General features: G+C 33.8%; 3 protein-coding genes across 3 annotated transcripts in view; all 3 read left to right on the top strand.

The window, feature by feature from the left end:
- Window positions 1-3,493: 3,493 nt before the first annotated feature.
- Window positions 3,494-10,048, top strand: LOC102587335 (uncharacterized protein YnbB-like). The gene is made up of 14 exons (XM_006360071.2): window positions 3,494-3,653; window positions 4,819-4,932; window positions 6,029-6,139; window positions 6,227-6,289; window positions 6,435-6,548; window positions 6,639-6,788; window positions 7,080-7,157; window positions 7,229-7,450; window positions 7,546-7,632; window positions 7,926-8,045; window positions 8,621-8,713; window positions 8,878-9,089; window positions 9,296-9,401; window positions 9,826-10,048. The coding sequence occupies exons 1-12, from the start codon at window positions 3,516-3,518 to the stop codon at window positions 8,935-8,937; spliced, it is 1,350 nt and encodes a 449-aa protein (XP_006360133.1). The 5' UTR covers window positions 3,494-3,515; the 3' UTR covers window positions 8,938-9,089; window positions 9,296-9,401; window positions 9,826-10,048.
- A 1,787-nt stretch (window positions 10,049-11,835) lies between these two features.
- Window positions 11,836-15,513, top strand: LOC102587004 (transmembrane protein 184C-like). Its single transcript, XM_006360070.2, has 5 exons — window positions 11,836-11,946; window positions 13,315-13,611; window positions 13,715-13,837; window positions 14,254-14,544; window positions 15,062-15,513. The coding sequence occupies exons 2-5, from the start codon at window positions 13,351-13,353 to the stop codon at window positions 15,284-15,286; spliced, it is 900 nt and encodes a 299-aa protein (XP_006360132.1). The 5' UTR covers window positions 11,836-11,946; window positions 13,315-13,350; the 3' UTR covers window positions 15,287-15,513.
- A 938-nt stretch (window positions 15,514-16,451) lies between these two features.
- LOC102594618 (uncharacterized) overlaps window positions 16,452-16,785 on the top strand; it is a 5,375-nt gene continuing 5,041 nt past the window's right edge. The window contains exon 1 of the mRNA XM_006360092.1: window positions 16,452-16,782. Within this exon, the coding sequence (XP_006360154.1) occupies window positions 16,452-16,782 (331 nt within the window). The remainder of the gene's footprint in view (window positions 16,783-16,785) is intronic.

Genomic DNA, 16,785 nt, shown 5'->3' with positions numbered 1-16,785 from the left:
ATTACAACTTAACCATAAAAAAAAATTATCATTAGTAAATCAAACTTATGATAAACAATAAAAATATAATCTTCAATATGCAAATTTTATTCTACAAATTATTCAAGGAAATGATAGTAATAATTGTACAAATGAGGAAAAATTGTAGTAGAGTTGAAAGACATACTAATTCACATCTATTACAAGTTATACATGCATATATTATAATTTATAAATGCATGATACTTGATCATAAAATACATGTGTTATTTTATGAATTGATTGTTACTCTTTTACTAAGCTATTTATTCTTTGAAATAAAAAAGTGGCCAAACATTTTAATAATTTTATTGGGAAGCCAATTTTTTAATTTCAAAAAGTGTTTTTTTTTTCAATTTTAAGAATTGATGTGTTTGGCCATTTTTTTTTATAAAAAAGAAAAAAAAGCGAATACTAGCATAATTTTTTTTCAAAAGCTAAAGGGAACAGTTACGCAAGAAACACTTTCCGAAAGCTTGTCCAAACACAAAATGTTACTCATATTATTAAATCAAATCAAATCAAATCAAATTGTTACTACTTCTCAAAAATTACTTTTTAAAGATTATCTGGTTCTGAATCCTTGGTCAAATAGACTATAAACTTGTTTCATATAACATAAATAAATAAGACACGTCACCTGTTATAATAGGTTAAACTATACTGATACTGGAAAAAATTATAGATAAAAAAATAATACCTTTTTTGAGGCATATCAGAGCATTTCCAATCCGTCATAGCAATAGCATCATGATAATATTTGCATTCTTCTTTAGTTTGTCTAAAATATCGACGTTGTTTGTTACATTTAGTGCAACAAATGAACACATCACGATGTATAATTCCTCCACGAATTGGCCTATGAAATGTATCAATGTGATATTTCAAAAAACATGTCCTCCACAAATTTTGTTAGCGCCCTTCCTTATTATTCACCCAAATTTGACTCTTCCAATTTTGCATTGCCATCTTTCTCCCAACATGTTTAACAAATTCAATCGGTGATAGCTTCACTGCATGCCAAACAAGTAACTGCTTATTTATCAATAAAAAAAAACGTGGTATAACAAAGATAAATTCAACTTTTTTTTGAGTTTATAAACTTTTAAATTGTAGATTACTAAGTGTTTGAGTAAATTGTTTATATATATATATATATATATATATATATATAATCAAGTGGATTTCATAACGTAAATATAATATTTTTATCAAAATTATTGAATAATATCGAATTCATAGCTAGAACTGTAGCTTCACTTCCAGATGATTAGCATTAGATGGTAGAAACAAGTTTTTGAGGGGACAATTTAGTAATAAGTTATATGACTGGATATAATATGATGATTAAATAATAACATAACTATTTAGTGATCAAGATGTCCTTCTCCAAGGTTGTTCTTTAATATTCTTTAGAAAATATATGGTTAATATTGAAACTAAAAATTTATCTCAATCTATCTAGTGTAAAATTCAAATTACTAAAAGAATGTCTACTAAATAATTTCATTATTAATTTTACTTTATGTTATAATCTCGTCATTAAAATAACAAAATCATTTGTTCCCAATCAAACTACTCTTAAGGATTTTTAAAAACATACAAACATCTAATTAGATTCTACAACAACAAACAATTCTTCCTTCTCTTTTCATAATTCCGAACATGTTCTTGTAAAATTATTTGACTTTGTAAAATATTTCAGAAAATTATACAACAAGATTATATAGGATTGAATACTTTGAAGAAAGAATTACTTTAGAACAAATTATTGAAAATTAATAATGAAAAATAAAGATGACCTTTTTTGCATCCATCATGGCAATGACAAACAATTTCAAATTTTCCACCTTGAAAAATTCTTGGTATTCCTTTTGAATCACCATATTTGGGATTAGTGACACCACGTTCAATCTCCACACAATTTAATTCTTTGCTCAAGACACCCATGAAATTATCTAACTCCTTGTTGGTAAACATGTCTAGAACAATATAAAAACAAGAAAAAATTAGTATAAACATGTCATTCTAGAATTTGGACACAAATGGTCTAAAAAATCAAAAGAAAAAAAAGAAGCCTTTTTAGGGATGTGACATAAATTGTTAGATCTATTAATTAATATGTATGCCTCTAACATTGAACAAAGACAATTACATATAGCTATATGAATGTATAACAATTTATTGAACAAGATACGTTATTTATGTGCATAAACAATAAAAGAAAAAAATAATTAGTGATACTAGAATAACAAATATTTGTATATTGTTTAAATAGCCCCTTTTGTATCAACACCTAAAATAAATCAAGTTGATTACTAAAATAGATCTAGATAGTAAAAAAAGCGGTCTTACCTTCTATAACACGGAAATGTCAGGTCTCTATGAGTAAACTGAAATTCAACTTTTGTCAATGAGAACACAGATGAATTTTGCGCCTTCACGTACGACACGTTCTGATAACACGAAAATATCAGGTCTCTGTAAGGAAATTGAGATTCAACTTTTGTCAATAAGAACACAGATGGACTTTGGCGACTCCACGTACAACACCTACTGATAACACGGACATGTTAGATCTCTATGAAGAAATTGAGTATCAACTTTTGTCAATGAGAACATAGATGGATTTCGGCGCCTCCATGACCTATTTACAGGGTCGACTCTAGGGTTAGAAAATGAGGTATCTATCTTAGGTCCCGAAATTTGACGTGCCGCATTTTAAAGCAATAGATAGAATTATTATAGGTTTTCTTTTGGAAAATTATTTTTTACTGTCCCATTTCAATTTTTTAGTCTGTTTTAAAAAGAGAAAAAAAGAAAGTTTTTTTTTTTGGCTTACACTTTAATTTTAACTTTCCATATTGAACATTTAAAACCACATGATTAGGTGACATTTTAGTATATTTTACATATCTTTAGTTTAAGACTACAAGATTCAAAAAAAATTCTTTACTTTCTTAATGATCAATGATAATTCATATAATTAAATCTAAAGCTAGGAGAGAAGGAGGCTTTTGAAGTGTTAAGTATATTTTGAAGAAAATAGTGATAGTTCAGTGATATTTTGGTCCTAAATAAAATAAAAGTGATATTTGAAGGCAATTTTCAATACTTGGGTGACCAATTAGTTAACTAACTCCTATTAACAATACACAAAGTTAATATATAATTATTTTTCTAATATACTCTACCAAACGACTCAAATAATATCAAAAGGCTCATTTACTATTTTTAAGTGTCATCTATTAAAAAATGCTTAAGTTAATTATTTTTTAATGAAAAAATATTTTATTTTTAATAATGTAATTCTAATGTTAAGTGGTTATATTGTGTCATTTCTACCTAATCCTATGTGGATAAGCTCAATAAGCCAAGCCCAATAACCCAAGCCCAATTTGGATAAAAGCCCAACAAGCCTTATAGCCTATATGGATTAGTTTCCTTTCTATCACTCTCCAGTTTCCATATCCATTTTCCCTCCAAGCTCTGCGAAAATGGCGGTCTTATGCTGCGCCACCTCTGCTTATCCTACGCTTTCTCTGAGAGTAACTTCTGCTAAAGTTCCAGTGTGTTCGAGCTCTCGAGTTTCAGTTCCTCAGCTGCATCATTCCGATTCCCCGTTTGTTCCCGAGGTAGAACTGAATACCGAAATTCTCTGTTGATTTCTCAGAAGAACAAAAATAATTGAATTTAACGTTACACAATTTTGAATTTGGTGAATAAATGAAACACGTACTTCAATTTCTGTGTAGGAATCTCGTTTTCTTACTTTTTTTTACACCATAGTAACTACTGGTATGTAGTATTGCTTCATGCTTAATTTCTAGCATAATACATAAATAGACGCTCAAACTTGGCCTCAACTGGCAATAAGCATTCCAAATTTGAGAGTGCGCATGTAGACACATCAACTTATCAGTTGAAAAATCCAACTTATAAAATGATCATCTAGGCAACTCCAAAATTTTTGTGTGTGGAGTGTCTACAATACACCTTGAGGATGAGTTGGAGTGTGTAGTTACTAGTTGAGACCAAGTTGAGGTGTCTGGATAAGCACTCTCAAAGTTGGAGTGCTTACTTATAAGCTGAGGTTAAGTTTAAGTGTTTGTTGATGTATTATGCCTGATCTTTATGTATTTAAGTATATCTACCAACAATTTATACATTAAATAACTTAGACTACTAGGGAACTATGACAAAATTTCGGAGTGGACAGCAGGGGCGGAGGCAGGGTACCACTTCGTCAAAAAATTGCACTATATATAGGGTCCAACTTTTTATTTTTTCCCTTAATATATATATATATATATATAGTAGATGTCGAATCCCCTTTGTTTCTTCATATGTTTACCTCTTTCTATACCTAAATAAAAATTCTAGCTCCACCACTTGTGAACAAAGCCATAGTGGCAGATGTATCGGACAGTAGCACTTTTCACTTCTTGAGATTCAAACTATGTAAATTTTAACAAACGTATTAAAAATGTATTTGTTATAGTTTTTGAATATCTAAATTTCAATTTTAAAATATTGAGCTAATCTAATCAAATTTAGCTTTGAAGTTTAGTCCGACTGACTCTCGGGAAGCAAAATGTTCCACATAAGTTGGGACGGAGAGAATATATGTTTATACTTTGTTCTCACTTTACTGCCACAAAGTTGTGGTGGATGCAGTGCCTCACCGCTCACTGTCTTAAAATCCTGGATTTCTGGTGTTGATATTGTGTGCTTGAGATGAGTCTATTTATTGAGAAATGAATGCAACATGATTGAATTTTCTGGATCTGCAATGTGTAGGTTAACAAGGCTGTTGATTCTTTGTCAAAAGAGTTCAGAGAAGTTGACAATTTAGTGGCACGCAATACTGCACGAGTTTTGAGAGCTTTCCAAAGGGTCAAGGTTGGGTCTCATGTAAGTTTTCATTCTCTAAAATTTGTTAAATTGTACCTTGTAGACATCATTTACATGTGAATTTACATTTTTGGAGCTAATGAATCTTCAATTATATCAATTTTCACTGCAAGACTTCTGTATATTCTTCGGTTCCTGTGAATTATACCAACTTGGCAAATGATCATTTGGAGCTTTAGGCCTAGAGTACTGATGGTTTAGAACCTTACTCAACCTTTACCTTAGGATATACTCTCTAGGGTCAGGTGGAAATAAAAAGGTCATGAATTCGATTATTTTGACAATCTGAAAAAAAAAATATCAAGTCATGAGGGGCCTACTTGTTTTGTTAGTACCATGACTATGATCTTTTTTCTTCTACTGCCGTGAATGATATCTTATCACTGAAAAACTAGTCAAAAGGTTTTTTTTTTTTTGGGTGAGTGCTCTGACTAGTATTTTATTATTTGCTGTTTATCAAAAACAGAAGAAGATAAGAACTACTATAGTTTATTACCATGTCTGGAAGCAAGCTAATGATTAAAAGTTTGTTCAACTACCAGCGTCCAATAATCATTGTCGTCTGTGATGTGGCGAGACCGAGTGTCAACAAATAGAAAACACCTGTTACCTTAATTTTACAATATACCTTCTGTTCTCTGAAGAAAGCATAATGCATGTACTAGTAGTCTAGCACACAAATTTCTTTCTTTTAGGGGATGTGGGGGCAGAGGGAGTTGAGTCATGGGCTCATGGCTAGATGAGATTCAAATCTGTCAACAAATTGTTTTGTTCTGTTCCTTAGGTCTATGAACAAATCAAACAAATAAGGACAGTCATTGACACTCTTCCAGCCTAGTTAAAATATTACATCACCCCCATTTAAGTGTGCTGGAACAGCATTATATTACATTGTATTTTTTACACTGTCCAACTTATTCAGAATTTGAGATCCTATTTCTAAGTGTTCAGTGGTACACAATATCTTTACTGAACACGGGTAACCAGAATGGTCTCGGCTACGGGAATGACATTGACAAGGTCCAAGTGTCATAGTGGCAACTAGTAGGCACTCTATTTTGTTAGCACTAAAAAGTGTAAAATATACCTGCATCAGCACTTTGGTGGTAGCACTGGCTATGGTCATGAAGAAGCTGGTGGGCGTGAAGCCTTGGACCAGGCTTTTGCAGAAATTGTTGGGGCTGAGTCTGCAATTGTTCGATCACAGGTTTGCAATTTTTTCTTTTTTGGGTAGCTTCATATTTCCATGAAAGAGGATATATTTTCTTAATATACTTTCCCACTTCACCTTCAGTTCTTCTCAGGTACTCATGCAATCACTTGTGCCTTATTTGCTTTCTTAAGACCAGGGGATGAGGTATAGTTATTCTATACTTGTTATTATCACAATACGCTGTTTCATGAATTATTATAGTCCAGAGTACCCATTTATGTTTCAATTATTCGTCATTTTCTAAAAATTATTATTTTTACTGAAAATGACTTGAGTCAACTTGTCTCAGCTGTTAGCGATAGCTGGTGCACCTTATGATACGCTGGAGGAAGTAATTGGAAAAAGGGACTCTGGTGGATTGGGTTCCTTGAAAGACTTTGGAGTAGAATACCGGGAAGTCCCAGTAAGTTGCATCTGCATGTTAGATATAAGGGTCCATATGAATTATTTTTCAGAATTTGAGAATAACCAACATTATCTGGGCACATCGCAGCTTGCAGAGGATGGCGGGCTTGATTGGGATGCACTTAAAACCTCTATAAGACCTCACACTAAGTGTGCACTCATACAGAGATCATGTGGTTATTCCTGGCGTCGCAGTTTGAGTGTAACTGAGATAGGTCGGGCAATCAATATAATCAAGGTAAACCTTTTGAAACCACGTCCTTGATTATAATAGTTATTTCCAATAACAAACTCTCAAATATTTGGCTACTGAAAGGGTGCCAAAGAATTACAAGTTATTTGAAGTATACTCTTTATAAGGCATAAGATGCCATGTCTATATAACTGATGTCATCCTGATCCTTGATGGTTTGTGTTTGTAACACTGGGATAGATAATTTTTCTTGTTTTCACTTATCGGTGTTTGGATGTCTTAACATTGGCTATTAGAAAAGATAGTTCTGCCTTCTAACTCTCTTCTTTGACGCAGACGCAGAACCCAGGCTGCATGGTCATGGTAGATAACTGCTATGGTGAATTTGTTGACGACATCGAACCTCCTATGGTGGTATGTAAAGTTATTCTTGTCATTAAAGTTCTGCATGTGGAAATATCATAAGTTGATTTTTGGATGAGCAGGGTGCTGACCTAATTGCGGGAAGTTTAATAAAAAATCCGGGTGGAACGATTGCACCATGTGGTGGATATGTTGCGGGAAGGAAAAGATGGGTAGAAGCAGCAGCTTCCCGTCTCTCTGCCCCAGGACTTGGAGTTGATTGCGGTTCTACCCCTGGTGATATAATGAGAACTTTATTTCAGGGTTTATTCCTCTCACCTCAAATGGTTGGTGAAGCAATAAAGGTATCTCTTTTCTGCTAAAGTTTTGATGTGGTAATAATCTTTTGTTACTTCTGCCTCACCTGGTTATATGCATCTTTCCTAACTCCTGTTGCAAGGGAAGCTTCCTGATAGCTGAAGTCATGGCAGCTAAAGGATATAAAGTGCAGCCACTTTGCCGGATCAAGCGTCATGATACAGTGCAGGTTTGTTTGTCACATCTTGCATTAGTCAAGGCATATACAAGTCCTTGTTTGCTAACTGTCGAAGAATGCCCATCTGTTTGCAAAAAAGGTTCTAAAGTGTACCATCCACCATTCAATCACACTTCCTCATTCAATGAGCATTGTAACAATCTTTGTGTTTCTTCTATGAATTATATCACTATATCAAGTACATAATGGTGCTTTCAGACGTGTGCCCGTATTTTAAAGCAGTCATTGCTGGATTTCACACTTAAACGTGCAACTGGACACTTAAGTTTTGTTATTCTTGTCAGGCTGTACAACTTGGAAACCGTGAGCGTCTACTTTCCTTTTGCGAGGCTGTTCAGAGAAGTTCTCCTGTTAGCTCTTTTATCAGGCCTGTTGCAGGTGCAACTGCTGGCTATGCATCCGAGGTATGACCAGTTCGTTGGGAATAAGAGTTTCGCTGTACTTGAAGGGAACTTTTTCTTTTTTCTTGTTAGTATTGTGTTAACAATGTACTGGAAATAACATTATTGAAGATTGTAAATTGTTAAAGCTATGACATAGGAAACTCTATATAACTATCATGCCTTAAAGCTCATGTAGAATTAGTTGCGATGGGAATCTAATATGAGCAAATATGTTCTTTTTAATTTTTATAGTAGGAAACATTTCTTTAATGTCTTCTTTTATCTGCTTGGGTTCGTTGGAATCATAGAAGATCAGGGAGTTGTGGCGTTGAATCAGAAGCAAGCTTATCTCTGTCCTAACTTTTCGAGCTTGGATAGTTGGTTTAATTTTGAGTCTAGGTTGATGTCTGCAATTTTATCTTGGTCTTTTTACCTTATTACCGGCTTGTCCTTTTTCTTTTCCTTTGTATGCTCAACATTTGGATTCTTGTAGTATAATTGATATATGAAGCACAACTTAATTACTTTTTTACTAGAGTTTATTATCTTGAGCGACTTACCTTCCACCTATTTTTGGAATGTTATTCATGGATTAGGTCATTTTTGCTGATGGAACCTTCATTGATGGAAGTACTAGCGAGCTCTCATGTGATGGACCACTAAGAGAGCCTTTCTCTGTTTTCTGTCAGGTAATACTCTGCCATTTCTTCCGCCATTAGTTAGTTTTCTATAGGAGTAATTGTTTATATGTTTGTTTATGTAATTGATCATGTGGGAAAGAGGTATATGTTTATTCGTTTTTTCAACGAATTTGGGGGAGATTTCATTTTCTCACTTGAATTTCCAATTGCAGGGTGGCACTCATTGGACGCAGTGGGGACTAGTTCTGGGGGAGGTTTTGAAATCTCTATGAAACTGGAAAAGATCATACATTGGTGAATATCCTTCACAAATCAATTTTTTCCACCAAGTTCCTCAGAGTCTCATCAACGTAAATTGTGGCCAAAAGAGAGATTCTTCATCAACTGCACAAATTTTGTATAGTAGTCTTTCTACCTTTTACAGGTAAGATAGCAATTTTCCTCTGATTTGCTCTACAAAAGCCTTGGTCTTTCAAAGAACTGTGAATATGTTAAGTCTGCAAAGATTACTATGAGCTTTGGTATCCCTTGACAAAGATTTTGACATGGCTTCAGTGGATTTGACTTTTCTTTCTAAAACATTATTTGATTAAAAGATTTGTCATCACTTATTTCTGTTTCATTCATCAGGCCATGAGAATGATATCGGATGGTCCGCACTATATTATCATATACAAGAATGCAAAGGAGGTGAAGAGGGTAGCTTGGACATTAATACAGAACAAGTAATCCAGAGGTAAGGATTTGTTAGTCTCAGTATTAGTACTTCTATCAATAGATATTGTTTCTCGGAAAAGGAATGGAAAAATTTGCATATAACTCAAAGGCATGTCCATGTTTTTTCAACAAGAGGAATATGAGAGGTTATAGATCCATCCCCTTTTCCAATGTGCATCAGAGAATATGATCAGAATACTCTGAAGATGCCTGAGTGTTAAAAGACATGCCAGTCAGTCAAATTCTTCGTGTTAAAACATGCTTCATTTTCCTAGGTGCTCAACTACTTGAAATGATTATGTATTCATTGTTTATCATGCTTATTCTATTTGATTAATCTGTTCATCATGCTCAGCTCATTGTGCTTTCACGTGGCTTGTACTTGAAATATTTCATACTCCCTGTTTTTAATGATTTCTTCTGATCCAATTTCCTACGATTAGGTTAGTAGCATGAACCAAGCAAATGGACGTTTGAAAACAGATCCTCATTTGATGCTGTCAAGTTTAGTCCAGGCATCATAGTCTGATCAATTGCACATTGATGTAAAATTTTCTATCTCATCAATATGCTCAAAATATTGTCACAAACTTAATAGGACGAACTCAAGACTTCTATACAGAAATAATGCTCAATTATATTGTCTAACTTGTTCACGTTTTGTTATTTATGTTGTAATTTATGCACCACCTGCTGTGCATCTGCGTGACTGCTAATTTTCTGCTTGTATCATCTTTCATCAGCACAAGTACTATTGTACTAAGTTACATTGTTCATCAAACTAGGCAAATGGTTTCCTAGTGTTTTGTTTTGTCTCTGCTAGGAGATGAACTATATTCTTAGCGATGTCTTTTCTTGTATGAATTTATTATGAAAGCCTTTTATTTTGTATATATCACAGTCCTAATATTGTCGAACTAATAATGCCTAGGGATACACTACTTTGTCCAAAGCATAGTCCTATGATTTGGTTTTGTTTACTCGGTATTATCAAGACCGGCAGGTCAATTTTAGAATCATCTCCAACGTAATTCTGGAATGTGAAATCACTGCTGAAGGCAGAATTTTCATTAAGAGGGCTCATCATCTATTACATACACCATATGAATTGATTTCTATATGTATACAATGTGATTTTTAATAACGGCGTTTGGATGAACCTCTTCCTGCAATCTTTTGTTTTATAAGTGCTCTAAAAAATTAATTCTCTCCATACGTGTGGTATTAATAATTCAGTTGATTAAATTTTTGGTATGGTCTTTGTATTGAACGTGCAATCCTCGTGCCATTATGGGCACTGGGCATTGACCAATAACATTACTAGGCATGTACTAATACACCAGACATTAAATTTATACATTTTATTGATGTTAAATGCGTGGAAGAATTCTTCAGTATAGTTTATCATCAATACAGGAAAGTTATTTTATAACAATCAATTTTTAGTTTTTTGTTTCAATTTGTTTATCATATTTTTTTTTCAATCCATTTATAAATGAAATGTTTATTTTTGACAGTTTTTCACATGACAGTTTGAAGAATACGAGATTAAAGATATTTTTTAATTTTCGTATTAAATTAAAATCGACCAAATTGATTGAAACAGATCCATAAGACCCTTTACGTGTTTCAGAAACTGGGGCCGGCAACTGTGGGCCCTCCGAGTAAGTCGGATCGGCACGTGATGAGGACGTGGTTTGGTGCCACGTGTTAAACGTTCTTCTAGATATTGGCCCCACTATTTCTAGGCTTAGCTAATAGAAACGTAAATTCAGTCAATTAGGTGGACCCACAACTCTTCAACTTCCAAAACCACACGTAAAATTCATACACATTCAATTGTCACTTAAAAATTTATAATTATCTTCTAAATGCGTTCAATTTTAGTTAAATAAATAGAATAAAAATTAACGTTCAAATTCACATTGATTATTTAATAGGCTAATTTTACTAATTTGAACTAAGTCATATTTTCATGGGACTAGTTTTCTCTATCTTTTCTAAAATCTACTATAAAGCTAGAAGCAAAAGTGTTACTAGCATTTAGCCCCCCAATAGAGAAAACATAGGCCTTCAAATAATTTTGTCAAAAATGAAGGCCATTACAAAGCCGCGTAAGAGACGAGTGAATTCCCTCTATGTCACATTATAATTGTAGTGTCGGGTGCAATTTTCTATCTATATTTTCACTAATATATTGTCATGTTGTGAACGAAGCCTCTCGTAGAAATATAGTGTAAAATTGCATACAATAAATCCTTATAGTCAAACTCTTCTCCAGACCCCGAGCTTAGAGTATCACACTGCCTACATATATATAACAGATGAGAAAATCACCTAGTATTTAAATCTCCGTCAGGATATATCGACTGTCCTTTTAGCATATCAATATCGTAAACTCAACGTGGCAATTGTTTTTTTTGAATATAAAGAGTATTCATTTTCTCCAATAGTTAACAGCCTTGTACGATCTACAGGGTCAGTGTTTTGGTTGGTGTACAATATTATTCACAAGAATCCCAACAATTTCTTCATTGCATTTGACGCCCATTTCTAGAAACTCTGTAAGTACTTGTCTTTCTCTTTCTTACCCTTTTTTCCTCTATTCTTTAGCTCCTTCACTCATTAGTTATGCTTTTTATGTTGAAAACATTATGTATTTATTAGGATTATCCATAAAAAGTCATTTATGTAGAGATTTAACTTGTTTAGATTACAATATTGTTGAAAGATCAAATTTTTACCTTTCTTTAAAATGTTGTTTCTGTTCATTAGTGCAGCAGCTGGATCCTTGATGTTTTTTTCTTGGGTGAATCTTGAAATATCCATGACTGTGTTATAGCCTAGCTAGTTTCCATTTAGCTTGTTTGAGTCCAAATTGACCTTGTAATTTGTAAAGGGTTTGTCTTTTTAATGATTTTAAGGTCATAAAAATACAAGGTCAACTGTTGAGGAATCTAGAGGTGAGGCAGAGTGATTTAGCTTAGTTTGTAATTTCATCTTGTTCTTGGGCAAAAGACCCAAAAGTTGCACACTGAACCACACACGGTTAGCTAAAATATCATCCATACTTGTGGGATTACACTGGTAGGTAGGATGCGTGCATCCTACCCCGACCCCACTTATGGGACTACACGGGGCATGTTGTTTTGTTGTTGTACTAGTGATACTATGATACTTTGGATTCCTCATATTTCTCGTTGTAGTTAGGACTAAGTGTTGATGTCGATAAGTACTCTTTTCTTTTAACCTTTCCACTTACCTTAACTCTATCTTGAACTAACTAACAGATTTGTTCTATTACTGTTAGCATGTAAATAAGAAGATTTTTTTATGGTAATTTATCATTGATTGGGTACCAATTAAGAACTGCGAGCACTATTAAGTCATGGTTCACCAGATGGCTTAGTTTAGATTGATTGGTTAACGGAGCTATATCCAATTATTGACCCAAAATGGGATGGATTGAGAACATTGAGTGCCTTTGAAGGGTTAGTTTAGGTCATGAATGAGTCAATCTGCCTTTCTAGTTAGAACATTAAGTTGAAGACCGAAGACAAAGCTGGGTTGTGTTCGGAATTATAACTTTTCAGATTATGAAAGATGGTATAATTGGGTTAAAAAACTGACTGGTATGAGAAGTCAGTGTTACAGATTTGTCATTTGGGTTTCTTAATTGTTGCAAGTGGAAGTGGTGATATATCCTGATGGTTGACATGAGGAGTGAAGGTCGAGGAATAGAAATGAAATTTGGTGGATTGAATTAAATAATGGTGGTAATCTACATAAATCAGTAGATATATTGTACACAAATGAATTTTGGGTAACAATGAAAGTTGTACTTCTGTATATCAATGAAATTCTTGTCTATTTTATTTCCCTACATTTCTCTTGAAAATTCAGTCCTGATAAGTCTTAACACCACTGTGCAGGTTTGATTTTGGTATTCTTGTTGGCTAACAACAAATATGGAATTGGATCTGGATCGTGGGCAAGTCACACTGATAGTATCCAGTATATGTCTTATGCTGACTTTGCATTTCAGCATACAGCTAGTGACAGAACATTTTACGTCATGGAAGAAGCCTAAAGAGCAAAAGGCAATAATTATTATCGTCCTCATGGCACCCTTGTATGCTATTGTCTCCTTCATTGGGTTGGTCGATTTCATGGGAAGCAAACCCTTTTTCACTTTCTTGGAATCTGTCAAAGAATGTTATGAAGCAATTGTAAGTATAGCCAAGTTAACACTTTCTGCCTGCATCAAGCGTCACTTGTTGAGCTGTGTTCTTGTCAGAGATTCTTTGCTCACTTGTGTTCTATGTGATACAGGTGATGGCTAAGTTTCTGGGGTTGATGTACACTTACTTGAATATATCCATAAGCAAAAACATAGTCCCTGATGAAATTAAGGGAAGACAGATTCACCACTCATTCCCAATGACACTCTTCCAGGTACAATGTGTAATCTAAAATTATGTGTACATATCACTCGTATATATTATCAACATTGCATGTTTATGAGAAAAAAATGTGATGATGCCAACAAGGATGGAAACTAAATTACATTCCGTTCAGCATGCCTTATAGAGTATATATACTGTTAAGCACAGAGTGCACTATTTCAATTCTTTTGCACCGATGGATAGGTATGCTCCTTCATTGAGTTGCTTACTAAGTTTACATGGACAAATTATTTTACTGTGTAGTAAGTTTATAAACTCAGATGTTAGGCATATAAGTACACCATTTCAGTGCTCTCTTTCTTTTTTCTTTGGGACCAAAAAGCATGATGCCTCCTAGAAGCTTACATATACAGTTTTAGTGTTATCATGGTACTTGGTCACAAGCTAACTGTTGTGTCACTGCAGCCTCACACTGCTCATTTGAACCATCATACATTGAAGCTTCTCAAGAACTGGACATGGCAGTTTGTTGTGATTCGCCCTGTATGCTCCATCTTGATGGTTGTTTTACAAATGCTTGGAGTGTACCCTAGTTGGGTTAGCTGGACCTTTACCATCATTTTGAACATATCCGTTTCACTGGCGTTGTACTCTCTTGTGGTTTTCTACCACGTGTTTGCGAAGGAGTTGGCGCCTCACAAGCCTCTAGCCAAGTTCCTGTGTGTCAAAGGAATTGTCTTTTTCGTTTTCTGGCAGGTTCGTCTCTCATCTTTCATTACAGTCTTATATTTTGCTTTCTTGTAATTTACATATTGGATTTCAAATTTTGCTGCTATTTGCTTTATGAGACCTGAATTATTGATTAGAATGTTCTACAACAACAACAAACCCAGTGTAATTCCACAAGTGAGGTCTAGGGAGGGTGGTGCGTAAGCAGCCTTACTTCCAACCTTGCAAAGGTAGAGAGAAGGTTGTTTCCTAATGGTATAAAAATCAAACCATTAGCGCTAAATTTCTTTATGAAGTCTGCTAGAATGTTCTACAACAACAACGAAACTAAGTGTAATCCCACAGTGGGGTCTGGGAAGGGTGATGTGTACGCAGCCTTACCCCTATATCTTGTAAAGATAGAGAGGTTGTTTCCAATAGACTCGCAACTCATCAGAATGTACTATATTTCCAAATCTCCTAATGGTATGAAAATCAAATATTAATATCTGCTTTTACAGTATAGTTTTGTTATGCTAAAAAAGAAACTTGTACCACGTTGCAGGGTATTCTGCTTAGTACTCTGGTATCACTAGGCATAATAAAATCTCACTATTTCTGGCTTGAGGTGGAGCGCCTTCAGGAAGGTATGCAGAATGAACTAGTGATCGTGGAGATGGTTTTCTTTGCTATCCTTATGCGTCATGCATACAGTGCAGCGCCATATCGCGCAGAAGCTGTTACAACTACGTCAGGAGATGCTACTTCAGGAGATAAAAAGAATGAGTGATTATGCAACATGTATTGTTGTGAAAAATTATCTTCAGACATCAGTCAACTTCTCCCTACTGTTTGTGTGTTATATTGGATTTACTTGTTTGAAGTATACCAGATTCCTATTACAGATCAACTAGAACATTTTGTGAGTGTTAACATTAGCACTGAATCCTTTCATTCTGAGGCAATGAATACTTCATTTGAAATAAAATAGAGAAGCATATGAGCAGTTGGTTCTTTTTTTTTTGTCTTCAATATAATTACAGTATTATTTTTGACTACTCGGCTATTTAGGTTAATTCTTCTTTTATCTCTTTTCAAAGATTTGTCTACAACAAGCTTTTGAGTTTTGTGATAAATTATCAAGTTCTGATTTATTTTCTTAAATTTTGTAGTAAGTCAAAATTAAACAAACAAGTTGGAAGCGAGAGAGTACTATTTAAAATAAAAATAAAGTGATATAAAAATTATAAAGAGAACTTACTAATTGATGTATAATAAAAAGATAACACTACTTGTTCCAAGAATCCTAAAATATGGATAGTACATACTAACACACATAACCATCAAAGGATATCATGTAGAGGATGAGATTGCTACTCCGTTAACCAAAGATTTCTAGTTCGAGGCTTGATTTAGTTGAGCTACACTACAAGTATCAGACACCGGATGAAAAATAAAAAAGAAAACATTATACACACATAAAAAGTATTTTTCTTTATTCTCTCGCCCACACTATTTTCCATTTTCTTTTATTATATATTGTAATAATTTTTATTCCTCAATAACTGATAAATATTTATTTTATTTAATTAAATATATTTATCCTTTAATAATTTAAAATGTATACTTTTGACCCTATTACATATCAATATTCACGATTATAATAATTATATTAAAAATTACACCATTTAAATATTCATATGTTATGTTATTAGACATGTATTTTTATTTTATTTAAAAAATCTGGTCCCACATCCTACCAGCTAGGTGTTCTACGCCACGTATGATTGGAAAAATCTTGTTGAGAAGAAGAGCTCTGCAAATTGCTAACTATACAAGAGCTAGCAAAAAAAAAATGGAGTCTTTCTTATCCCTTTTGTTTTTGAAATTCTAATAAACACATGAACCCATTCACATAAACTACCTTTTTTCAGTAAAAAGTATTGAACTTTACCATGACAGCACTTGCTCAAATTCCCATCAATTTATCACCCTTAAAGACACCACATGATGCTTTGTACAAAAAAACAAACTTTCTTGGGCTGAAATTACATCGACCCAGTTTTTGTTTCACTAATTTAAGTGCAAGAAAAGTGTCAATTTGTAGTAGTTGGTACAAATTAGGAGCTTTTAAGGAGAAAAACTCATTCTTGACAGATAAAAATGGGATTTTGATGAAGGAGGAGAGATGGGGTTGTGAGAAACGAATGGTTTTTGTGAAATTTAGACAAGGGTTTGGATTGGATGGGATTGGTGATGGTGGTGGTGGTGGTGGTGGTGGGGGTGGTG

This window comes from Solanum tuberosum, unplaced genomic scaffold, assembly GCF_000226075.1.
Source record: "Solanum tuberosum cultivar DM 1-3 516 R44 unplaced genomic scaffold, SolTub_3.0 scf00302, whole genome shotgun sequence".
Classification (NCBI taxonomy): domain Eukaryota; kingdom Viridiplantae; phylum Streptophyta; class Magnoliopsida; order Solanales; family Solanaceae; genus Solanum; species Solanum tuberosum.
The sequence above is the reverse complement of the archived record's forward strand: the minus strand, read 5'-3'. Positions and strand labels throughout refer to the sequence as shown.